This window comes from Corvus moneduloides, chromosome 12 (assembly GCF_009650955.1).
Source record: "Corvus moneduloides isolate bCorMon1 chromosome 12, bCorMon1.pri, whole genome shotgun sequence".
NCBI lineage: Eukaryota > Metazoa > Chordata > Aves > Passeriformes > Corvidae > Corvus > Corvus moneduloides.
In genome coordinates this window covers 8,478,531-8,503,987 of record NC_045487.1, presented here as the reverse complement: position 1 = coordinate 8,503,987, position 25,457 = coordinate 8,478,531, and the positions used below count along the sequence as shown (strand labels likewise).

At 47.7% G+C, this 25,457-nt stretch overlaps 1 protein-coding gene across 2 annotated transcripts in view; it reads left to right on the top strand.

Annotated features, from left to right (window-relative positions):
- GNAO1 (G protein subunit alpha o1) overlaps positions 1-25,457 on the top strand; it is a 145,895-nt gene that overhangs the window by 93,856 nt on the left and 26,582 nt on the right. For both annotated transcript variants that reach the window (XM_032121478.1, XM_032121479.1), the window contains exon 4: positions 3,530-3,690. In XM_032121478.1, coding sequence (XP_031977369.1) covers positions 3,530-3,690 — 161 coding nt within the window. The remainder of the gene's footprint in view (positions 1-3,529; positions 3,691-25,457) is intronic.

Sequence of the window (25,457 nt, the reverse complement as noted above, 5' to 3'; positions counted from 1 at the left end):
CAGAGCGGAGGTTTGTTCTTCAGTAAAGAGTTACTTGGTCTTTTGGCTTGATGTCTAAAGCCTGGATGTATAATTTCACCTCACCACGGTTTCTAAGCTCAGCTGTCTCCCTGGGCCATGCCCAGCTAGCTTTAATTCTCCTGCTGTAGGTGGATGGAATCAGCATTCAGGAATGATACAAAGTGACAAATCCGACTCTCCGTAATGAACAGCCCAAAGGCAATCAGCTCAGGTGTTAGAGTTTCACCTACTATGGAAAATGCAAGCTATTAGGGAGTGGCAGCAGGACATGTGGGAATGCTGCAGGGATAGACTAGGATGCTCCTGCCAGATAAGAGCCAGCATGAAGGAGACCAGCCTGACCTCTTATCCTCCTCCCAGACATCTTGTTCTGAAGAGATGGGAGACAGAGCAGCTGGGAAAGGCAGAGGCTGCAGTGGTGGAAGGAGCCCTGCACCATTTTGTAGCTCCTTCCAGCAGTCCCAGGGGCCAAGCACTGCCTATTTTTAGTTCACGAGGTAGCTGAAATACCACCGTGATGTTCATTAACGACAGCCCTGTCGGATGGGAACTGCAAGGCAGGGGAGTGGGGGGGCTGGTTGGCCTGTTTTGTTTTGCTTTATTTAATTGCTGGCTGCAGTAGAGAGGCAGAGCGTGCCAGGAGGCTCAGCTCCTCTCACCTCGGGAAAAGCAGGAGCAGCAGACCCGGGGGAGGCAGGCAGGCAAAAGTCAATCAGGCAGTATTTAAAAATCTACCTGCTGGGCCCAGGGGGAGTTGGAGATTTTAATGTCATTCCCAGCTTGAGACACAGCCTGGAGAGTGAGAAAAGAAAGGGATATCTTCTTTTCTTGGATCCTTAATTGCTTGTTAAATCATCTAACAAATGCCTGAACTCCTGGATGGCCCCATGATCCTTGACAGAGGAACTTCAACCTTGACAGGGGGAAGGAGTATCTTTAAAAGTACTCATTTCACCTGCTTTTTCTGGGTCTGTAAAACCAAGAGTTCAGTGGTTCACTGTGCAAAATAAAACTAAGTCTGGAATATTTTTATTACCATTCATCAGGAGCAATAAACTTTCCTTCGAGTTCTTCCCCTGTTTCAGCCAGCTAATGCTCAGTCTGTCCTGCAGGCAGGTGTCCATGCTGTGGGAGGGCAGCCTCTCCTGTCCCCAAAAGGGACCTCCAGTGACTGCAAAAAGAGCATGTACCAAAATAATCCCCTGCCCTACACGCTCAACCCCACTTCTGGCCCAGGCAGACTTAGAGATAACCACAGCCAGAGATGTCTGTGGCTGAGCACTCCCATTCTGCCCTGTCATTGCTGTTCATCTCTGTCTTCTGCTCAAACCCTCCTGTTCTGGGTCTTACTCACAGGGAACTGCCACAAGTCTCAGTAGTTGAAAAGGTGATGCAGCTGTTTCCCAGCACAGAAAATATGACGAATGTGCCATTCCCTCTGATGCTTTGCAGAAAGCAGCCTGCAGGTAAATCCACAAAACTCAGAAGAAGCCCAGACCCTGCCCATGACAGCTGGAGAGCTTAAAATGTGCTTTGCCATCACAGACAGATGGACAGATCTGTAACTTATACCTATAACCTCCCCAGTAGCCAACATAACATAGAAAAACATCCTTCTACCTGACTGGAAGCATAGATGCTTTTCCTGCATCACCCATGCACAAATAATGGGGCCAAGGCAGACCGCAGCCATTAGTGGGTTTTATGTCATTTAGAGTCTGTGAATAGAGCAGAACTGCAGCTCCAGCAGGGCAGGCAAACCATACAGATGATTTATGAATATTCACTCAGCTCACAAAGCACTCCAGGGCAGAAAACAAGCTTTTGAAATTAACTGAACTCTTAAAGGTTCTTCGTTTGTCTTGGCTTTGAGGTGTGAGTCACCAGTACTTTTTCTCCAAAATGAGCAGAGTCTGTACAGAGGGCCGGGAGGATTCCTGGGCACTAAAATATGAAGTTAAGTGCTCTGTGAGAAAGATTTTATGTTCATAAAGCCTTCAAAGCATAGAGTCCACCCCATTAAGCTTTATGGGATACAGTACTGATACATACAGTACTGAGACTTCTTCAGCCCATAAAGGCTGGATATTCAGGAGACCCGATGCTTTCATTGTGCACTGACATCTCCAGCAGCTTCAGTCTCCAGTGCTTTCGGTTTGGTGCCCTGCAATTTTTCCACAATTTCAGTGTTCAGCAAAGAGGCTACAGAGTTTTGATCCTGACCATGCAGACCCTGTCATACACTTGTCATTCCCATCCATACAATAAGGTTATTGTGGTGCTCCTCAATGATGGCACTTCTAATTGTACCCAGCAAAGCATGGGCAGAGCCTGCACTCCCTTCTCGAGATTTGTGTTTCTGGTCTGCACTTGATGGTTTAGATCAAACACCCTGGAAGGCAAAGATTTCCACCTGCATTTGGCCTAGAATGGGTTCAGTCTAGCATGCAAGAGACAAGGTAGTAAAACAAGGAGGTTGTCTTCACAAGTTTGCTGCACATACACAAGGAACAAGAGCTCTTCTTTTCCAATTAATTATAGCAATAGTAATTGGGTTTGTTTCAGCTCGTAGAAATATGAGACATTTTCAAAGCAATGAAAGATAAACTCTGCGGATTAGCCAACATCCCACGGGTTTCAGGAGTCTGTGGGTGGTGTGGGACATCCACTTCTTGCAAAGCAAGCAGAGGGGGTCATGAATTTGAGTGTCCTGCTTCACAAATGAGTGAAGCATCGACCACTGCGGACTGTTACTGTAGGGCTGAATTCAGCTAGTCAAAGGCTGTCTAGACATTCCCATCCTAAATCTGAGACACATTCCGGACCCAAGTTGTGTCAGAGCACTATCCTCCAGGAAAAGTTGCTGCCGCAGTGAATCTCACTTCTCACCAAAAAAGATTCCATCTGAAAATGGCCAGCTGGCCCTGCCCTCCCTGCCATGCTCCGTAACCATGTGAGATTGCTCTTCCTCTGAGTCACAGAGCACCACAGCCATCCAGGGTGGTCTGCATTAACATGAATTAGCCCTCGTAGCAGGGGCTCATAGCAAAGAACAAGAATTCAGGAAAAGCAATAAACCAGCATCTGGAAAAAATTGTTTCTGGAGTCTTTCTGCTGTTTTTTCTGATACAAAGCCCCCACTTCAGCAAGGTTCCACACTCAGTTAAAGCAGGCGTTGTTGCTAACAATTTTAAATATCCTTGTACATGTATGAATTTCTTTCTGTTCCTACGAAACTCCACACATGTGCAGTGCAGACTGCTTTGTCTGCTGAATAGAAATACTTGTTGATGTGAGGCAGATTGCACAAACAACCTTTTTCCTTGTGATTTCCTTCCTCCATCCTCCTTTTGCCCTTTCAGCTGGATCACACAGTGTGGATGCTAAAGCCCCATCCCAAGAAACACAGCCTCTTTACTCCTGATGGTTTGGTGAACTGTTTCTGAAATCTCTGGCTCCAGATTCTGCCTTGAGCATCTATGTGACCTCTCGTTTCTTTCTTCTGCAGGCTGATGCCAAGATGGTCTGCGATGTCGTAAGTCGGATGGAGGACACAGAGCCCTTCTCTCCAGAGCTGCTGTCAGCTATGATGAGGCTCTGGGCAGACTCTGGGATCCAAGAATGCTTCAACCGGTCCCGGGAATACCAACTTAATGACTCAGCCCAATAGTGAGTATCCCTGTCCATAGTATTTCATGTTAACAAGCTGCATTTGGTTCTGTTAAAGTTTTAACTGGAGTGAATGACCTCATAGCAGTGGAACTGAATGTGTCTCTGCTTGCAATCTGGGATGTATGTTATGTCACAGGCCACTGCAAGGCACAAAGGATCAGGCAGGACATTTCATGTCCCCTCTTGGCCAGTCTGAGGTCAGGTCTGTGACCCCAAGGCCAGGTTCCCAAACTGCTCCCAAATGGCTCAAGGTAGGTTTTTGCAAACATGGAGCGAATATAGGCAGATCAACCTGCAGGCACAGCTGGTGGCTTCTTTGTCTATCTGACTGAGAGCAGAAGGGTGCAATCGCCTCCTTTGTATAGCAGTACAGCTCTTGGGTTTGCTTTTCAGGTAGTTGTGTGGTGTACTGATAGGTCAGCTGGGTTACAACCAAGGGTCGGGTTTTTTTACTTTTCCAGGGGCATTGAGTTACTTTTGTAATACAGTTGGTGGCTTCTCCACCATTAAGGCCCACATCCAGATGTCATTCAATGGTGATTGTCTGAATCCGTGGCTTTGGTTCACACTGTCATGAGGACAGGACATCTACACATAAATGGCTGCTGTGGCTCTGAAGAGACGCTGAGTGTCTCCCCAGTTTCAGTTCAGACCCCTTTGCAATGATAATTGATCCAAGTAATTTGCATCCACCTAGGCCAGGAGATGAAAGGTTTTCATCCCATAATTTCAATCACAGCATCTCTTGCAGTCAGGCAAATGTCCCCTGGCCCTGGACTGTGTCTTGGGCAAGAGTCAGCCAAAGGTGGTTAAGTAATAAGCATAAGGAAGAAGCAGACACAGAGCAATCATTTCCCCAGTTGTAGCCTTGAACCTTTTGGTAGTCAGGGAAATAGAGACTTCCCAATGGTGTCACGGCAATGCTATGTCCATGCTTTTGGCTTTCACAATATCCCATATCAACAAGTTCACCAGCTGTTTCATGCAATTCTGGAGCTGCCTTTGCGTGTTTGGAGTGTTTGGCATCTCTGCTTAAGGTGTTCCTGGATATCTCTCAAAGCACGAACCCAGGCACTGGCGTGGCTGCTGGTTTTGTTCTGTGTGGTGGGCCTGGTGCTCCCAGCTGCACCAGCTGCTCCCATCCAAGCTGGCGGGGCAGCTGGGGAGCGCAGCTCTTGAGGTGCTGCAGCAGAAGGCAAGTGATGACACACCACTTGGCATTGATGGAAAACTGAATGGGAAACCTGCAGATGTGTGGTTGGTGACACAGCATCCTACCCAACCATGATCACACCTCAGAGATGATCCTGCCATTCTGCTGCCTTTTAATCAGTACTAGGTAGATAATGCTTTAATCTATATTTCATTGCCTGTACTAGCAAAATCAGCTTTCTCTCACCAGCAGATTTTTTCTTTTTTCTTTTTTTTCCTTTTTTTTCCCACAAAATAGGAGTATGATGGCATAAACATACCTTTAGAGATATAAATTATCTAAAATGCCAGTCCTAATTGCATTACAACCTTGTGGAAAATTCTTCAATTGTTTTGGAGCCAATTACCTTGAGGAAAGTATTTTGATTTTCCTTCCATGCAAGATAGCAGTTGAAAATAATAAGCAGAGCCCTCCCAATATGACCAGCTGCTGGGCAATTCATCAGCAAGAGCTCTGAAACCAACAAGCAGTTTCTAGACATCAACTGAAGAGGCTCTGTGCTGTAGTATTCACAGCAATTTCAATCTGGGGTTGCAGCCCAGCCAAATGAATTCTGGTGTCTCTGACAAAATCTCTTGCATCCAGATGAGAATGGATGACCCTCCTTGCCAGGAGAGTGCTGTGCTGCCTCTCTCCTTAGCTGCACTGTGAGTCGTGCTGTGGCTGGACACCATTTTTCTATGGGCTAGGTTGGATGGGGAAACTGAAGATAATAAAGTCCTTCTCATTTACAGCCCTGCTGGTGTTTATGAGCCTCTGGTGGTTCCACCACTGGGAGCAGAGATGCTGTCACATGGCAGGGCACCATAACACATCCTGCTGCACCTCTAGGCCCTGGTGCTATCATAGGAGATGGTGGTGCAAGTGAGAGCTCAGCTGGCACTTATTCACGCCCAGTGAAAAGAGGCATATATTTTATTTAATCCTTCAATGCTTTGGGGTTGTTTACTTTTGCATGAGTGAAAGATTTGAGACAGTTTTAGATTTTTTTCCCACCCTGGGAAAAGGCTTATCTTTATTGACACTGATATTCGATTTAAAACACTAACAACTACAAAAAGTGTTTTCATTAGGGCTGAGAAAAATAAATTCCAGACAAGAACTGAATTCTAAGTTCCCCAAAGTCTGAAAAACAGTGACGGGCAGTGCGCTGGACTAGCTTTTCATTTTAGGCTTCTTTTGGTGTTAAGCCATAGGGACTGGCGTTTTGCTGGCAGGAGGGAAGTTTCCTGCAGGAGTTGGAGACTGTGCTCTGTGGCTTCTCAGCATGTCACAAAGCCTGAAGGCACCAAGTGACCAAGTTATGTTGTGGCCAGCACAGGTGAATCCTTCGGGAGTGCTCCTGGCACTTGCCTTCACCCCAGAAACCACCCACCAAATGCCCTGAATGCTTTTCAGAACCTCCCCCCACTGCTTGGCTGTTTCTAAGGAACCACCACCTGGGCTTCTCTGAGTCAGTGCTGCTGTTGTCCTTAATTGCTCTTCCAGTGCTTTACCTTGAGTTTTTTTAAATAGCTGGAACAACAGGCCTTCTGTTGCAGCCCCTGGGAGACCAAGTCACAGGTTAATCAACAGCCTGCAAGGGTCGACAGCATGGCTCTTACTAGTCTGTCATCAATTTCACTAAAAATAAGTTTAATCTTTTGTGTTAGACTAAACAAGAAGTGAGTAGTAGCTCCCTTCTACCAAAGATAGGCCAGAGCACATTGCTTTCTAGCCTCTGATACATGCAAATGGTGTGGACTTCCTGAAAAGCTTTGTTTCTTTTAGGCTCTAAAGACAGCCTGTCCTTAGCAAGGATTTCGTCGCTACTGCAGAGGAGTAGTAGAAAAGAGCACTTTTGCAAAGAAAAAACATGATTGAGGAAAAGGAACGGTTCTGTAATGGACCCCCTGTGTCTTGGACTGCAAAAAGCAAAACTGTAAGGAAGGCAAGACAAGAGTAAGATGTAGCAATTGGTTTCATCCTTTTTTGTTACTGCATTTTTCGTAGTTCCCTAAGGCAAATTTACGGGTGGGTTGCGTTCCACATTCCTAATATCTTGATTATGTTTTTATTCCTACTTTGTCTCCTCTTCCTTTCTTGTCTTTATGCCTAGGAGCTAAATCTACCTCTGATCATCAAAGAGTCTGGGCATTGCTGATGTCTTTTTCTTCTCCAGCCAGTTTTTGTCTGTGGAAGCACATCTGTGACCCACATTTTGCTTTCAAAATCAGCAAAATAGAGGTTTCCAGCTGGTTTCCTTAATCTCCTACTTTTGTTCAGATTTTAAAATTGTCTTGTGTTTCCTAGCCTCAAGTTCCTAACTAGGCTGGTCAGTGGAGTGCAGCACATAGGGCAAGTCTGATCTTAACCACCCAGGGATGGGGACCTGCTTTGAACAGCCTCCAAATTTCAGGGGGGAAATGGAGCAGACAGAGCATCCACACAAGCACTGGTTTTCCGTGTGCATCTCCAAACAGGAACAGGCCCTGCAAGATGTGTAGGCAGAAACAGTTTGCAAGTACACAGACACAAAAAAGCCAGAATCTATCTCAAGTTCTTCTCCTCCTGCTTCCAAGTACTTTGAAAGATCGTTTGATAATGCCAGGGCTGTAAAACTACCGTGAAAATGTAAAATATTTTAGGCCTGCATCCAACCCATCCATCTTCACACATATCAGAGGTGTCAGGGCTAGGAAGCCTGTTGCCTTTGGCTCCCTCCATCAGGAGCCAAGGGAGAGAGAGATGCCTCTGAAGAGGGATACAGACCTCACTGCTCAGTGGAGAAAGAGAGATGCAATAGTGTTTGTTGCTCTACCACAGCTAACCACAGCACTGACATCTCAAGTCTGTGCCAAATACCAAGCCCAAGCTGGACAACATTTTGGTTATTCCATCTTCAAGAATCGGTCTGGCAGTGCCTTACAGAAAAAAGCACCAGACTCAGAATAAAATACTGCAGTGCCTTTCTTCTCCCCCCATCTTGTGTGGGCCTGTTTTCTGATCTATTTTCCTTGCAAAAGAATTGTCTTTGCATGATGCTATCACCTTCCCTACTGATACTGCATCCCACGTGCCAACACACACTTTGCATCAAAAAAGCAGTTAAGAAAGTAGAGCCAGATGTTGTTGTGATGTGGTGAATGGCTTCCAGATTGAGCCCTGACAAGGCAGCATTGGAACAGACTGCCCAGAGATGCTGTAAAATCTCCATCCTTGGAAGTGCTCAACAGTGAGCCACCTGAGCTAACTTTCAAACTGAATTTAACTTTGAAGTTGGTCCTGCTTTGAACAGGGGGATGGGCCAGATGAACTCCAGAGGTCCAACCCACACTGGCACTCTCGGGTTTGTTTTTTTTTTCCCTTCACTCTTTCTCTGATAACACTTGTTTTAAAAGAGAGAAAGAGTCTTCAGGGTTTGCTGCAGTTTCCTGTGTCTAGTCATGCAGGACCATGCGGCTCTATGATAATGTCCACGTACCACAAGTCCCATGGTCTAAACATTTACCTTGCTGGCTTCACCAGCAAGGCAAACATTTAGACCATGGGACTTGTGGGACTTGGGTATTATGCACAACGGTCAGGATATGATCCATTTTAATGAGCTGCAATTGTTTCTGGCACGCTAAGACTGAAGAAAGAAAAATTATAGGTCAAGGTTTTGCATTAATATTCCCATCAGGTGGGTAGATTCCATTTTCTCATCACAGCTTTTGCATTAGAATATGGTTTTCTGCACACCCATCTTACTCGCGCCTGTCACTTGCGCTCCTTTGCATTTAATTGGAGGCAGCAGCAGCATAAATGGAACCATCCAATTAATTGGGATGACTTGCATTGCACTGTTTATTGAACAATCCACCTTTGTGTCTTGGAGCCCAATAAAGCAGAAAGGAAAAATACATCACAAGTGTAGAGGTAGGTACATTTGTCTGAATTTATGGTTTAATTTACCCCAGTAAGTAAATATGCCCGCCAACTCTGAATAATCAAGTTCCCCCTACGACAAACAAAACAAAGCAGTCCATAAAGGCCAGAGCTGGTTGACTGGAATGACCAGCCTTGCTCCATTCCCACAAATGAGATGCAAATCTATTTCCAGGGAGGAGCAGCTCTGCAACATCTGCTGGTACTGGCTCTGGAGTGGGGCTGTTTCTTGTCAGTGCAAGGTGAGGGAGACACAGGCAATCTGAGCTTCGGCCTGTTATAGTCTAGCAGGGCTTGGGCTTGGGAGAGGTCTTAGGTTTCGTTATTATCGTCATAAATTAAGGAATTGCTATTGTTGTATGGCTTCACCTAGGGCTGAGTGTGAGATGGAGGAAAAGCACAATAGGAAAGACACTGTTTTTTAAATCAGCTGGATGTTTTCCAGGATCTCCCCATCAGTCTTCATCCACCCGGAACGCCCAATTTCACCAAAATTGGGTACAAACTCTCCAGGGGCTGTCTCTGTTGGCCCAAAGCAGAGTGATGCTCCCCTTCCTATCCCACCAGATGCTGACAGGAGAGCTTCTTTGGCAGAAAACTCACAGGCAGAGGTCTGCAGGACTCTGCATAACACAGCCTCATCATAAGACATTGGAACTCATTATAGTGCCCATCCCACTTGGGCCCTCTCAGACCCCAGGGCAGAGGGAGAGCTCCACCAGACCCACTTTCTTTTGGGCTCTGAAGAGACCAGGAGATACAGACTGCCCTGCAAGGAGGAGCAGAGAAGCTATTCTGTAGTAGCTCATTCCTTGATAGGTAGTTCATTCCTTGAGGACAAAGGCGTAGCAGTACCTGCCACCTCCCTGCCATTTTTCATTCTGTGTTGCATCGTAACAGTGTTGTCTTTGGCCTGGGATTAGTAAAATCTTGACATCTTGACTAAATAAATTGGTATTTAATGAGACACAATTAAATGGGCTTATCATATCAGGGCTGTCCCCATTTTGGCAAAGCTCACACCCAAAAGGGTAGGAGCTGAGGTAGTTCACACTGCCTGAAGGAGGAGACACTGCAAGAACTTGGAAACTATTTCTTCTCCTTTCACATTTTGCTTAGTGACAAGGAGCAGCCAGCACCATCTATAAACACAGCACAGGGCATCCCCCTAAGGAAACCTGCTGAACTGTAGTCCTGCACCCCGGATAATCTGTTCTCATCTCTGACTGACAGACCCAACAGGAATTTCTTCCTGCCTTGTGAAGGGCTGTGGGTGACAGATTCGGCGCAGAAAGATTTGACTTTTTTTGGCTCAGTATTTGTGTATTTTTAGGCTGAAATGTCCTTATGAAACCAGCTGGAGCTGGCAGGCTGCCACCAAGGGTTGGGGTTGTTTTTTTTGTTCCGTTCAGTTTGTTTTTTCACTGCTGCCCCTATTGCTGGCTGCAGCCCCCTTCTCCCACCAGCTCCGCCCTTCCACAGGCAGCACTCACACCCTGCAGTGAGCCCCTCACTGTCTCTCCCCCCTTTCACCCCAGCCTCCTCCTCACACCAGGGCATGGCAGTGCTGGGATGCAGCTTCACAGCCAGGCAGTCCAAACTCTCCTGGGAACCTGCAGCCCCTGCTCCTCCTCCCCTGCAGCCAAGGAACCCAAGCTTCCCTCTCCCTTTCTGCACCTTGAGGTTTGATGTACCATGCACCCCCAGCTCCACCATCACAGCCTGCCCTGCAAGACAAACAGCATCACTCACACAGGCTGAGGGCAGGAGATGGGGTATCCCCTGCGAGGTGCACCAGAGAGGCTCTCAGGGCATCCTGTTACTTCTAGAAGATCCCTAGGGAACTGGATAGCTCTGGCAAAGTATATGTCCCCCCATGTGTGTGATTCCTGCTTTATGCCAGCTAGTCAGCACCCAGCTCTGTGCACCAGGGGCTCTGAGCCCTGTCCCCCAGCAACGTGTGTGACCACGTGGGGGCCATCCGGCTGCTCTCAGCCCCCTGATTCTGCAGTGTGTCTGCAGGAAAATCTGTCAGGAGACCACCATGCTGAGGCTCTTCACACGGCTGGCGTCAGGTCTGGCACCATCTGTGATGCTGGGAGGTGAGCATGTCGGTGGCGTGTGGTTTCCTGATGTATTTGCTATCCGTTTGAAACCTTAAATGGCAAAGAATGGCAGGAACGCAGGAATTTCTTTGTAGCCAGGCTCCAGGATGGAGCAAGCTGTCTTCCACACAGGTCTGCAGGCACCAGCGGTGGTGGTATGAGGGGGAGATGCTGCACAGCTGCCTGTGCCCTCCCCCCCTCCCCTCTCCCCCCCTCCCCCCCCCAAATTCTATCCCAGAAAGCATCCCAGTTTGGAAGGAAAAGTTGAAAAAAGGACTTTGCTGCAGTCCAGGGAGCATGTAGCAGCACATTGGGAGCTCTGGGGCAGAGCTGCCTGCACCAGCCATGGGGTGAACAGCGCAGGCAGAGCCACTCCAGGCCAGGACAAGCCCTACCAAGCAGGACAGATCAGCTTTGTGTGCTCAGGATGCAGTTATCTTCCTTTCCTCCTCCTTCACAGTTTCCAATTCCTCCATGGATCATCCCATTCCCCATCCTGCCCCTGCTCAGGGCACACCCTGTGCCAGAGTGGTGCAATTCATCAGGCCCCATGGTGCAGGAGACCTCCAAAAGCTTTTGAGTGACTGCTAGAGGTGTGCAGCTGCTGCCACTCATTTCCCCCACCCCCTCTTGGGGACCAGACAGTGCACACACATGCACCCTTCCCACTAGAAGAATGCAGCATTCCCATGCTCAGGTTAGGAGTTTTATCCAAAATCCATCTTTAAGGTTAGGAGTTAAATCCAAAACCAATCACAAGCTTAGCTAAAACTCCCTGTTTTTCAGAATTATGTATTAAGACAACCATTGGAAAATTGCTTTTATCTGCTGCTTCCTAAACCCTCTGGCTTGTACTTTAAAGCCTTTTGTCTGTGAACAGGAGAGCTGGAAAGCCCTTTTTTATTTCCTTAAGCAAATAGCCCATCTAATATCCAGCCTTGAGGGGCTTGAGAGAACAAAAATGAAGGGAAAAAAAAAGGATGTAGCAAACATTGTGACACGACATAAAAACACAAGATCATAGGACTCAGCAATGATGGGTTTGAAGCACCAGATCTGTGCCCATGAAGCCTCTGCTAGGAAGGCAGAGCTCCCCAGCCCCCTGGGAGCCCATGGTGCCTGTCAGCCAGCAGGCTGAAGCTCCTTGTCTTGGGTCCCCAGTGGGGACAGTAACACGCTGCTGTTTATGAGCTGCTGACGTCCACGGTGGCGAGAGCAGCAGAGGCAGCAGCAGAGCAAGGCAGGAGCTGGTGGGGCTGGGCAGGCAGAGCATGGCAGTGGGGCTGGGAGAGCCCCATGGGAGCAGAGTCCCAGCACCTGGCCAAGATGGTTCTGTGGGCTGGGATTCGCTGTGTGGAGCTCAAGGCACTGATTCTTTCACAGACTAATTGATACAATAGGTCTAATTAGCCCTGGAGCGAACAGCACTTCGTGTCTTGCTTATCCAGGCCCTGTGCTGAGCCAACGTTCAACCCCAAGCCATCAAGCTGCATTTTCCATGGGAAGAGGGGAAATATGGGGTCCTTTCTCCAGGACTCAGCAGCATGGCCACGTGTTTGGACATGGCCAGTGCCATGTGTGTGGCATGTAAAGGGAGTGTCTTAGGAGAAAGCTGGTACCGGGGCCATTTAGGTGCAAGTGGCGAGGGAGCTGTGCTTTTCCTTGGGATTTCAGTGCAGCCCTTTGGAGACAGGCACTCCAGGGCTGTGTCAGTGCCACGGGTGGCTTTCCTGCCTCCTCTCTCTCTTCGAAACCTGACAAGGGGTTTGTTTGTACCTGTTTTTCCCCAGAGCACACACAAATGAGACTACCATTGATTTGGGCAGAAGAACTGAAGGCAGACAAATGTGATGCTGCCACAGCACTGCTCCATACAAGCTGGGCATGAGCCCCATCAGCATAGGGGGCCTAATACACTGCAGATAGATTTTTGACCTTTTCCTATAATTTTTTCCTAAAAAACACACTAGTTGGGACTAGCTAGTGCTAGATTCATATCAGTCCATTCATCTGCACCTTTTACACTATTACAGTAAAAATAACAGAGACTGTCTATGAACTATTGTTTCATCTTCCCCATATATGTTCCTTGCCTTCAGACCACTGACATATTGCACAGATCCAAACCCAAAACTCCTGTATTGTCAGTCCACCCAGAAAACCCTGTAAGTCCCCCACCTGCCTCTCCCCCTGCCCAGCTCAGGCTCTCAGGGTATTCCTGCAGGGGCTGTCAGGGACAGGCACACACTCACTCTGCTTTGTGGGCACAGGCTCTGGGCAGGGTTGCTTAGTTTGCTCGTGACAGCAGAAGGAGGCTGGAGAACACGAGTGAACACCCATCCTTGTGCCAAAATCCTCATGCTTACAACCTTCCCCACCTCCAATATGTTTAATGTATTTGAATGCTTGAGTGCCTGGAGAAGGGACCTCCTCAAAGGTCCCTGGGCACCCTGAGACTCTCCTGAGACTGAATTTATTAGGGAAAAAAAGAGGAGAAATGGTTCTGAGCCTAGATTTTAGGCAGCACCTGCTCCATGCTGCTGAGAGGGGAAGGAAGAAATACAGGGGAGAGGGAAGCCAGGCACAAACCACACCATGAAGCCATGCCAAGGAAGTGTCAGCTCTGGTTTTGGTGGTTAGTCCAAGTCTTTTGCTGGGGATTTACAATGCACTTTGTGTCATGGTAACCCCTTCTTTACTGGGCTACATTGTCACCCCAATGCTGAGCAGCACGTTTTCTGGGACCAGCACTGAAAAGAAATTTAGTGCTCTAAAATTGCAAGCCTGGTCCATGAAACACCGTGTGAGAGCCATCACTGTAGCTCTGAAGCTTTTACAGCACTTTCAATGGTATAAATCAATCCCTCAATATTGCTGTTGGTATGTAAGGTTTGGCAATAGCATAAGAACCATTTCCAAATCCTCCTTCAGGAAAACACCAGCCAGTACATCCTACTGAGCATCATTAATGTCAGTTTAAACATTTGCAGTTAAACAGATCCACAGTGTTGCAGTCCCCAACATGAGAAATACTGCACCAGCGTGCTGAGCAGTGAGGCCAAATCTGCCATGGGCAGGAATAGGAGAAAGAAAGAGACAAGAGGTGGCTGATGCTAGTGAGCAGATGCTGAGAGCTGGGAATCCATAATGGAGTCCAGGCAAAAGCCTTTGTTCAAATTAAACTAATGTTAAAGTAACGACTTCACATGAAGAAATCCTCAGGGGGCCTTCTCGTTGAACAAAAATGCATAAACAAAGAAATGACACAAATGCAAAAGTTACAAACAAATTCAGGAAAAAAAGCTGCACATTTCTGCCCAGGAGCTCAACTACCTATACCCGGGCCAGGGGATCACACTTGGGGATGGAAGAGCCTCTTTCCCACACGTGATAAAGAGCTGCATCTCCTGATGCACAGTCTTGATCCAGTCCCACCTGCATGCAGGGCTGGCAGTGCAAGGTGTAGGATTAGCACCCTCTGTGAAGTCCCAGCGTGGGACCCCCTGGCTTGTCAGGACATCCTGTGGTGACAGTGGGGAGCAAGCAGCTTTGCTCCATGGAAGGGGAGACCTCCTATATGAATGTATAACTCACATCAACAGGGAAAGCCTGAAGAAACATTGGACAAAATCCAGTTTCTTTCTTTCTTTACACATGCTACCTTGCCTCTGCTGCCACATGTTCCCATAACAACAGTGCCACATTACGCACCTCCGTGGTTTGGGCTGCAGTCTCCCAGCTGCTCCCTTTGTACCACGGTGTGACACGTCACGCTGGCTCCCTGCCTGTGCACGCCAGGCCTGGGCACATGGGATATGCCTGCTCCGTGGCCCCTTTCTCTGCAATGCTTCTTCTTCTTTTTCCTTACTTATGCCTTAAATCCCGTCACTCCAGTCCTCAGCCCTAGGGGCAAGTGGGTCATGCAGTGAGCATGTGAAGAAGACCCCACAAGAAAAATATTTATGGGGATGCAAAGGAAAGGGGACAAGCAACAGTGTAGATATGACCCAGATCCATCCTGCAGCCTCACCCTGTATGGACCTAAGGAGACATTCCTGGGATTCAGGAGGTTATTTCTATTTTCACTTTGCAGTGGGAGCCAAAAAACCTCTGTATTTTGAGAAGCTTCAAACATTGATTGGATACGGCTGATCCTTCCATCAGCTGGTGCAGTGCCACCAGATGAAATAAATCTTGCATGCATCTGTAATTACTGCTTAGCTTGTGTTTAAGTGCTGTGTCATTGATCTGCAGAACTCATCAAAATCCATAAAGGAATGCATGAAATTACATTGGATGGAGCAGAAAGGTACATGACAACATCCATTTTCAGCCTTGTTTGTTCACCAAAGAAAAAGAAGAAAGCGTTTATTTATCTCCATTCAAATTCTTGGGTTAACTTGTGATTTAATCATCAATTGTAACACCATTTTATCAGCTCTTTTTTAGGGAATATATTTCTTTCTTATAGTAGGCCTTAATATAATACGTTCAGTTTCTACCAGCCTTGCAGTACCTGCCCCTAAGTGGGCAAAATCTCTATTAAAAGCATGGAAGAATATTGCTTGAGGGTTATAAAACTCAGTATGGAAAGGTCTTGTGGTCAAAGCTTCTGACTGCACTTTAGGGAACCCATAGTGACTTCCAAGTCCCACCACAGACTTCCCATCATGTCCTCAGGAAAACCACCTACCCCCTTAATACTTCTATTCCTCCTAAAGCAAGCGTGATTAATAGTATTTCCCTGCTCCAGTGGGAGGCTGGGAGGACACATCAGTCGGCTCAGAAAGAGCTGAGGTGCTCCAGCAGCAGGGAGCAGGGGCAGTGCTTTGCTAACCAGCCATCTGCTCGAGGTGCTCTCCTCCCCTCCTGCAGCCAAGAGGAAGCACACCAAAGGCATTTATTGGCAATAAAGCCCACGACTTCTGGAAGAACTCCTGATGTTTTTCAGACCTAATGTCTCTCTGGCCCAGCTCCATCCTCCCACTGGAATTGAAGTGCTCCTGGGTCAATTCAAACTTCTCCCACAAGCACTCTCCCACCAGGTACTCCTGGTCCGCCCACCTTGTTTACTGCAGCACCTTGGCCCATGGCATGCCATAAGCATGTGTCATGAGCACAGGGATAGCCCACTCCTGCAGACACCTGGGAGCGACCCAAACCTCTGTCTGGAGGATGCAGAAGCCTAACCCCAGCGGTGGGTGTGTGGTGACAGGAGACTATGGTAATAGACCTCTGAGGTTGCTTGTGCCAGTAGAAGAGGGAGAAAGGAAAAATGGGGGGCCAGCAGGTGACAGCCTTTCCTGGTGAGAACAATCAAGCTATTTTGGTATATGATAAACAAATCCTCTCCTGACAATGATTCGGTTGAACATTTTCTGAAGGGATGAGAAACGCCATGAATTTTCCCTTACGTGTCTCTGCTTCTGGATCAGCCTGGACTGAAACCAAAATGCTGCAATACCACAAGCAAAGCTGTTCTCGAAGGAGCCTCAGCCTGACAGCTGCTGAGAAGGACCAGAAAGTCCATTTGCGTAGCACAGATTTTACATGCCCAAGAGATCCACCTATGTCTGGGATAACTAAGATATTTTTAGTGTGCAGCCAAGGGTAAAATTTCCAGGTTTCGCTTTTGCTACCTATGAATCACATTTGTCCATGGCAGAGCACTGGCTGATTTTGGTACCCAGCGTTTTTGGCAGGGATGCTTAAATGACATTTGAAAGCAGAAATCCCCATAGCTTGCTAATAGATCAGGAAAATGGACAAATGAGAAAATCCAGAGATACAATTCCCACTCCATCACCAGCAGTGCATCTTCCTCAGCAGGGTGAGTGGATAAATGAGGCCCCTGATTGAAGTCAGCTCCCGACAGACCTATCCCACTCCTCGTAATTGCACCGTCATCCAGCCATGGGCATCCTCCAGCTTCTTGATACGAGAACACAGATCTCATTAAGTGATGCTTTCCTTCGCAGCGTTAGATCTAAATCCCTCACCAGTGCTATCCCTGCTGCCAACAGACACTGAGCACTACAAAACACTGCAGCTATATCTAATTTTTTTCTCCCAGCTTAGAAACGGAGATATTAATGCTGCTTCACCAACAAGTGTGTAAATAGATGTCCCAGGCCTTTGTGTACACCCTGATGAATATCTCTGGCTAGCGGCTGATCAAAAGGTTAAAGTCTGTGGGACTGGTTTCATCTGTGGTCCCAGCTGTCTGCTTTCCAGGGCTGGAGTAATTCTGAGTAATTAGCTCATTTGTCCTTGGGGCCAAATTGAATCGTCTGCTGTGCAATGCAAGGAGCATTGGGGTGAGTGATCCTTCGTGCCTGTGCTGGTGTGCTCACTGGGGGCTGTGCATGCAGCAAACTGGATTCGTTGATTTGTCTCTCTTGTTAGGGCTCAGCAGATGCTTGTGAATGCATCAGGGGCCCCACTGCAGCACGGGGCCTGCATTCTGTGAGCAAGACTCCTTCCCAGAACAAGCCCTTCATTATCCCAAACTCCCCGGGGCTTATTTTTAGCCCCTCCTTTTCTTTCCTTCCTTCTTTTTACAGTATAGAAAACCATCAGCTCCATTGTCAGCAGGCTTATAACAGCAGTCCTGGAGCAAAGCAAAAAAAGCTTCAAGCCCACTGACTCTTGCATAAAGGTTTAGGCACAGATCCTCCTCATTTCCAGGGTTCCAGGTCCCACCATTCCTCATCCCTTTCCCAGCTCAGCTACTGTCCTTCAGAGCTGGGTGTCAGAAAGAAGCAGAGATGTAAAGCAGAGGCAAGGCTGGAGCTTTGAGCTTTCCTCTGCTTCAGCCGAAGTTCGATCAGTGCCTGCGTCTGCCCTGCTGTGCAGAGGACACCTGCGTGCAGGGCCACCAGGAGCAAAGACCTTGCACAGCCTGAGCCATGCGTCATCCCGGGCTTACGCAGAGCCACTGGACAGACACAGCCAGCCCCTGTAAAAATCCTTTGCTCATAAAACAAAGGCAAGGTTGCCTTGTGGTCAGCAGCTCTGCGCTAAACAACAATTTAAATCACAGACTTTATATAAAACAGTGGCATTGCCCAGATGAGGACACTGCTAAAAGGGGTCTCAGCATTGTTGGTGGACTGTGGTCACCAAATGTGCCCCATGGAGCAGCCCCGGGGATGTGGCATTACACTGCCTGGTTCTCCAAGTAGCATCGGATTCAGTGACCATAAAACAGATGGTCACTTGTAGAACAAGGCAGCTATGGCTCTCTCCTTTCTCCATCTCAGGTAGGATTTGGGAGATGAGGAAAACCCCTTCCTATGTGACGAAAGGCTCCAAAGTGCTTCTGTGCAGTAATGTCTTGGTAGCAGAGTAAAGATGCTCCCCATCAGATGTTGTGGAGGTCTCAGAGATGTCTACAGAGAAACAAGTGGAGGATAGAGCAGAGAGAGGACAGCTGTTCCCATTCAAAGATTAACAAAGTTAGACTCTAACATGGCAGTTTAAAAACCAGAAAGAGCCGGTTCGTTCACAGACAGGGTAGCTGAGCTTGGAAATTCCTTGCTGCAGATGTGGTTGTTAGAAGTTTAAATTGCTGCAAAAATTGCCTAGACAAATTTCTGGAAGAAAAATCATTGAGGGGTAATAAATATAAAGATATCACACTTCTCTTTGAAACTCTGTTATCCATATGAAGTACTGGAGGCTGGGAAATCTGAATACTGCATACTTGCTCTGTATTCGTACTTTTCTCTTAACATCTGCTCTTGGACACTAGCTAAGCTAGGTGAGTCATTGGTCTGACCCAGACGCATTGTTTTTCTATTTTGTAAGGGCTCCTATATGTCAAAAAAAAAAAAAATCTTTTATCATCCCCTCTTGCATCCCATCGAATTTTCAAGCTTCAATGCAGAAAGATGAGTCCACATCTCCTCTCCCAGGGCGCCTCCAAAATCCTTTCTGGGTGAGTTGCTCATGCTTGCTTTTCCTCCAAAACCCACCTCACCTCCAGCCAGAGCTCTCTGGTCACAAACTCAGACCATAACACAGTGGCCTTTAATTCCAGCAGTAAGGAGTTGGCCAAACTGCCACCTGCAAGCAAAGCCAGCCAGCACTTAGACCTGGAGACCCCTCATGTCCTCAAGTACCTTTGTTACACGGCTGCTATTTAGTGACTCTGCTCATCCACATGTGATGCTAAAAATTATTCTGGATCCAGTCATGCCTTGGAAAACTGCAAGTCTAACTAGGACAGCTAAACTCCAACCTGCTTTTATTCACTCCTCCTGCCTATCATTAGTATTAGTATCAACTTGTCAAGTTGATCTTGATGTACAAGCCCTGTACAGCCTTGCTTCGGTGCAGGGCTAAAAAAATAAAAAATGCATCTCAACTCAGCATCTTTTTTGTCAAGATTTGGCACCTTCCTTTAATGGCAGGGACCATTCCTTTAATGGCAGGACCACATCAGGGAAGAGTGATGAAAACCCCTGGGATCCAGCAAGATTCTTTCAGGAAAGTAACCCCAGTAATCCCTGAGCCTGGTGACCATCACTCCAGCTGTTAGCAGCCTACAAAGAAGCAGGCACCAGAAGTGACCTGTCACTGGTTGGATTTAGTTAGGGGAAGGAAGTTGGGGAGTTTTCATGCTGGTATCTCATCTGATTGGACCTGAGATGAGATGTATCATTAGGAGCAGCAGCAAGACAGCAGAGCTTGCCATGTAATTCATGTGATTGCCATGGAGGCAGGGCTGGCTGATGGAGGAACACAGCCAGAAACACCAAATGCATAACCCAAAGTCCAGGAGCAAATTCCCAAGACCTTCCTTCTCTAGGCTGGACTGAGAAAACACCAGATAATGTTCTTGCCCTCTTAGCTGAGTTACTTATCGTCTAAGGTCTTTTCCCTGCTTGCCATAACCCACCTGGAAATGCCTCAGGAACAGTGTGTACCACCTTCTGGCTTTTCTTAGGAGGAGAGGAGGGTTCTGCACAGTCTCTGCCTTTAGACAGGTTTGATTCCTGAAGGGACACGATGCCACTGCTTGGCAACATTTCAAGCCTTTCATAACTGATGATTATTTAAGACACCTGTGACATCACCTCTATGTGTGCTGGATGGGTGCCGGATTCTGAGAGTGGGCTGTGCTTGATTTTCCCCTTTCCCTCAAATATAACAGCAGATATGACTGTACATAGTGTCTGCAGAAAAAAACTGTGGTGCCATGACCTCTGGATACTTGCCCAGCACCAGCTGCCCTGGGCAGCCAAACCAACTCGTATCACACCTTCAAGCAGCAGTGCCCACATGGTTTTGCTCTCTGGTAGGAGATACTACAGGAGTTTACTCTGCTGTTGTAGAGCCACTACTGACACTCCCTTAAACCCAGTGCTTATCCTCTGAACGCTTACTCTACAGTCACTAAATATTAAATGGTTTTAATGCTAAATATACATTGAACTGTGTGTTCATCATTGAAAGAAAGGAAGAAGATGAGGTGGAAGATAAGATCAGACACAGGTAGCCTTCCGTCCGTGTGCAAGGAAGGAGTGCTCAGGTAGAGCCATCTTTACCTAAGCATTTAGATTTAGATTTAGATGAGGTGGATCCTACTTGTGACAACCTTGATTAAAAACTCAGCGTTTGCCAGGACACGGTGTTGGAGCTGCCCCTTGAGTGCCTCAGTACACAGAGTCCAAAATAACCCAGCAGTGACTCAGCTGCATGTGTTGACAAATGGGGATCTGCTTCCTCATCAAATACAACACAAGCCAACAAATCGAGGCTGGGGTGTCCCACACACACATGGCCTTTCCTTCATGGAAGAGACATGGCCAGAACTCAGGACAGCCGAGGTGGAGGAGCCACTGGGAAGATGCTGCTGTCTCCAGGCTTGCTGTCTTGAAGCTCCAGCTCCCACTCCCTGTAGACCTGCCCCAGACCAAGACCCAGCTGTGGCTGCTGCTGCACCGCAGCTCATTGAGCACTGAGGATGTGACCGTGGTATCAGCACAGTGTGACCACCTTGGGTGTGCACGGGGGGAGCTGGATGATGCAAAAAGACTGCAAAGGTGTCATGCTCAAGGCAAGGAAAAATCCAACAGACATTTAACTGTCCTATTGCCATGATGCTCAACAGACGTGAATGTCCGTCTGTGTAAGCTTTGCCGCAGGTATCCAGCCTTGACCACAGCCTCCAACCTCAGCTGCACTTCTTCATCCAAGAAAGCAGCCAGTGGAGCTTTTGGCATAGGCAGCACAGTCCTGGGAGAAGGTTCCCATGGTAGCTGAGAGCCTGGGGAGGGGTCCCTGTGCACACACTGCACGAAGGCTGCTGCCGCTGAGCTGTTCCTGTGGGACACCTGGACAAAAGTTCCTTTTCTCCACGCAGTGTCTCTGGCATCAACAGTGCTGCTACCAGATGCTCTTGGAAACAGCAAACGAAGGGGCAATACAACTGTGTGTAGCTATTCACTATCAGCTAGCCTGTATAGAGCTCCTGCCTTTCTTAGCCTCTGTTCAATGATCTCCTCTCCCTGTATTTGTGAATTGCCATTTCCTCTCCATTTTGCTTTTAGCAGCATAACATAGTTGGGCTTCACCTTCCTAAGCATGGTAAACTGAGTAACTCAGAAACCTGCAATCTGCTTCAAAACAAAGCATTTAAAATAAGATATAAGCAGTAATGGAGCTACTCGGCTCAGGAGCAGAAATGCTAGAGGGTTACTCATATACTCACAAACCTTCTAACCTTCCTTCAGCTTTTTTTAACCCCTGCAAACCCAGGGCAAAGCAGGCTGCAAGTAAGAGCTGATGTGTCATTTCAGATATGCTTCCACTCCAGCGTGCAAACCCTGGAGCTGGGAAATGGAAGAGCTCTGATGCCAGCACCGATGACATGGAAGGGGGAGCCAAGCTCTCACTCCGCGGCCTCCAAAGTGCTCTTATTTCTGCTGGTTAAACAGATGCCAGCTTCTGAGGGGATTATATGTCATAGAGCCTGTTGGCTGTGACAACTAATTATCTCCCACAACAGTTTGGCCTTGAGATTTTCAGCTCAAAGGGCATACCAGGAGTGCTGCATCCAGCACCATGTGTAGCAATTTGTCCCCACTTGGGTTTCCCTGTTCCCAAAGAGGTGGCACACCTGAAGTACACCATTCTCCCCCAGCTCAGGCTCACACCAGCAGGTCCTTCCAAGCAGCATGGACAGGGAGCACCAGCACTCTCTGAGATGACATCTCAGAGATACCTCCAGCAGGAACCCAGGAAAACAAGCAGCAGCTAAAATCAGCTCAGCATCCAAACAGCAGCCTGGCTGATCCTCCCATTCCCACAGCTGGGTGTTAGTGTGGCAGCCATGCCATGGCACACTCCTCCAGCTGAGCTTCACAGGCTGCACACACCGACAGGGTCCAGCTCAGCTGCAGCCGAGTGCAGGGGAAGAAATATCTGCTGCAGCCCGAGTCTCTCTCTAGGGGAGAGCAGCCAAAGATTTAAACAGTTTTGGAATGCGGCCTCAAAACCAGCACTGAAAATGTTTTATAACTTCATATAAATTGATGGCTGACCCCCATCGAGACTCCCAGGAACAGATGAGAAACAGACCCAGGCAACTGAAAGAATTTAAGTCATTGAGAAATACACAGAGTGCTGGAAAAGACTAGAGATGAGGAAAGAGATGAAGAGAGGAGTTAACAGAAAAGGCAAAGGGTGTATTGGCAAGCAGGTATTGGAGCTGGAGTGCCCAGCAGCCAGGCTGGAGGCATTGGTGGGGGAGTGACATCAAGGCTCTAGACTTGCAGAGCTCAGCTCACCTGCAGCCAGAAAAGGTTGAGTACTGGGGATACCGAGTATTCTTCTGCCAGAGCACCAGTTAAGCACTGGGAAGCAGGTGCTAGAGGGCCCCCAGCTGAGGTTCCTATGGAGATATCCCAGCTGGGATCAGAAACTAGATGCTGTCAGGTAGGAGAGGGTAGATGGGATGGATCCTGCTTGGCTCTCCCCTCTCTCTGTCACTATCATCCTGCCCTCTCGAGAGGCTGGCAGGCTGCACCAGCTTCCCCAAACCTCTGATCCCCCAGAGAACTTGGGTGGAGCCAGGCACGAAAGGCTGCATCACAAGGGAAGGGAGGCAGAGCTTTCCAAGCCTCAGAGCCAGGCTGAATGCAGGATCAAATCAATCTGGAGCTGCCTTGCTGTCAGGCAGCCATGGGGAATGCTGTGTGGAAGAGCCATGGACTGGGCATTCTGTAGTGTGAGTGAGAATGCCCTGAAATCCCAGCACACAGCCCAGAGTTTAGGTGATGCTGCCATTCACCAGCAAATCATTGTGGGTCAAAGGCAGCAATTACAGTAACAAGCTTCTCCATCACTGTGCTGCTGAGAACCTGAGTCCTTTGGCTGCTTTGCAGTAGATTTCTTCATTTGCTGCACTCCCAGCATAAAAGGAGAATCTCAAAAGCAAGAATAATTAATGCAGAATGTTAAATTGAAGAGAGTTGGGTCATCAGAAAATGCAGAAAATGAAGATGGAGGAAGTGATAAAGGACTTCAGGGTACTGCTAAGAGGTGCAAGAGGAAAAGAAAGCCCCCCCCTTACACGTCCACTTTTTAACACCACCTTGAAGTACTCTGTTCCTGAGGACAGAGGAGAGCCTGGGTCTCTGAATACCAGCACTGCAGAACTGCCTCAGTCTGCGGGGCCCTGTGAAGAGATGCAGCTGTCTCTTAAATAACAGGAGTTGACACCAGTTGTGAATAGATGAGTGATCATGGCTTCAGCCGTCACAGCCAAGGATCTGATTTCAAATGAAGCCCCATTCATCCATCCAGTGCCCATCATAGGGTTATTAAAGGAGCATCTGTCACAAAACCACAATGCCTTTAAATGCTTGAAAAAGGGCACAACAAAAATAAGCCTGGTTAGCTTATATGCTTTTCTCTGGGTGACATGATTCTTGGAATTGTTTAGCAAAAATAAATTATAAATATGATGGGTAGGGAAAATACGTGATACGAGCAGGGTGAGGTTTGTATTTGACCTCAGTGTAGAGTTTGGCTGTCTGTTTGTTGTTCCAGACTTGTGGGGTAGGCATGAGAGACAGTGGCAGGGAGTTTTGTTGGGTAGCAGAGTGCACAGCTCCAGCTCACCAGGTGTCCTGCTCTAGAGCCCTGGCTCAGAGCACTCCCTCCAGGACACAAATGGAAAGCTACTCCTGGTTTTGGATGCAGCAGGGATATCATCTCCAGGAGCAGGTCAGGGCCAAGTTCAGGCCAAAGGGGATGTGCTGTGGCAAGGCATGTGAGCTGAGGGGGGCTGGTTTAGTTACTCATCAGGACTAAATCCACACTCTGTGTTTAAAAGAAATTGCATTTAGCTAAACTGAAAGTCAAGCATAGACATCATGGCTGTCTTGAGTGAACAGCTCCAGCTCATATCATCTCACACTCACCAGCAAAATCTTACCTGAGACAACAAAATCTTTTCCTTCTCTGCAGCTGTGCGGCTCCTCTTACTACTCTTTATTCTCTGCCTGTTGCATTGGTCAAAGCTGCCATCCTCTGCCACCTAAATAGGTACCCTCCTGTCCTGCCACCAGCAGGTCACCTCCTGCCCCACTGCCTCTCTGGGTGACATCCAGGAATGGGGATCAAAGGAAAAGATCACTGTTCATGCAGACATGCTCTATTATATCCACAGTATATTGAAAGCATCTCAGTGCATTAGATTGATGCTCCCGGGGCTAGAGGTGGGCATTTATGCCCTGTAATGCTCATCAAAACCCTTTTAAGAGAAACTGGAGTGTCTGCGTGCAGCCTTAATGGTGGTGAGAAAGACTGCTGTGTGATGCAGCTCTGTGTTTATAATTTGTATTAAATTGTAATCCCAATTCCTCTTTTCTTTATAAATTGTTTTTAAAAATTGTCTTGAATGTGGATGGAAAACTGGATTGTGGTCATATGTACAAAGCTGTTGGGTTCCTCTACACAAACATTTCATGCCAAAAGACGGAACTTCCTACCACAAGTTTCAGCCTAGCGAGGCATTGCCTGTGTTCATAGATTTTAAGCCTAAAGCAGAATAAAGTTACATGTTTTAAACTGTCCAAGTGCTTTAGAAAGCTAAATCTCCCCTCTGCTCCCCCAAAACCCCAGTTTATACCCTCAGATTATCACCATTTAGGTGGGGTCCTGGATTCTTTCCAAGAGCTGCATCTCCCGCAGCCCCAGCCCCATGCTGGATTTCAAACTGAAGCAGTGACTCACTTGTGCAGATTCATCTCCCTTCATCTGAGCTGACTGAAAGCAAGGCACGGCATGTCCTCCCTTCCCAGCACAGAGAGAGGTGTTTCCAAAGGGGACTCGACCTGTATGTTCTGGGAGCAAGACCTGTATGCTCCAGCCTCTCATCTGAATAAACCCTTGCAGAAAAAGGTGTGTGTACAGGATCCAGCACAATGGACCGATTTGGACCCTTGTTCCTCAGGGGATAAAAATAGCAAGTTAATATTAAAACTGTGTATTTTCACAGATTGCAGTCGGGACTCACAACACAC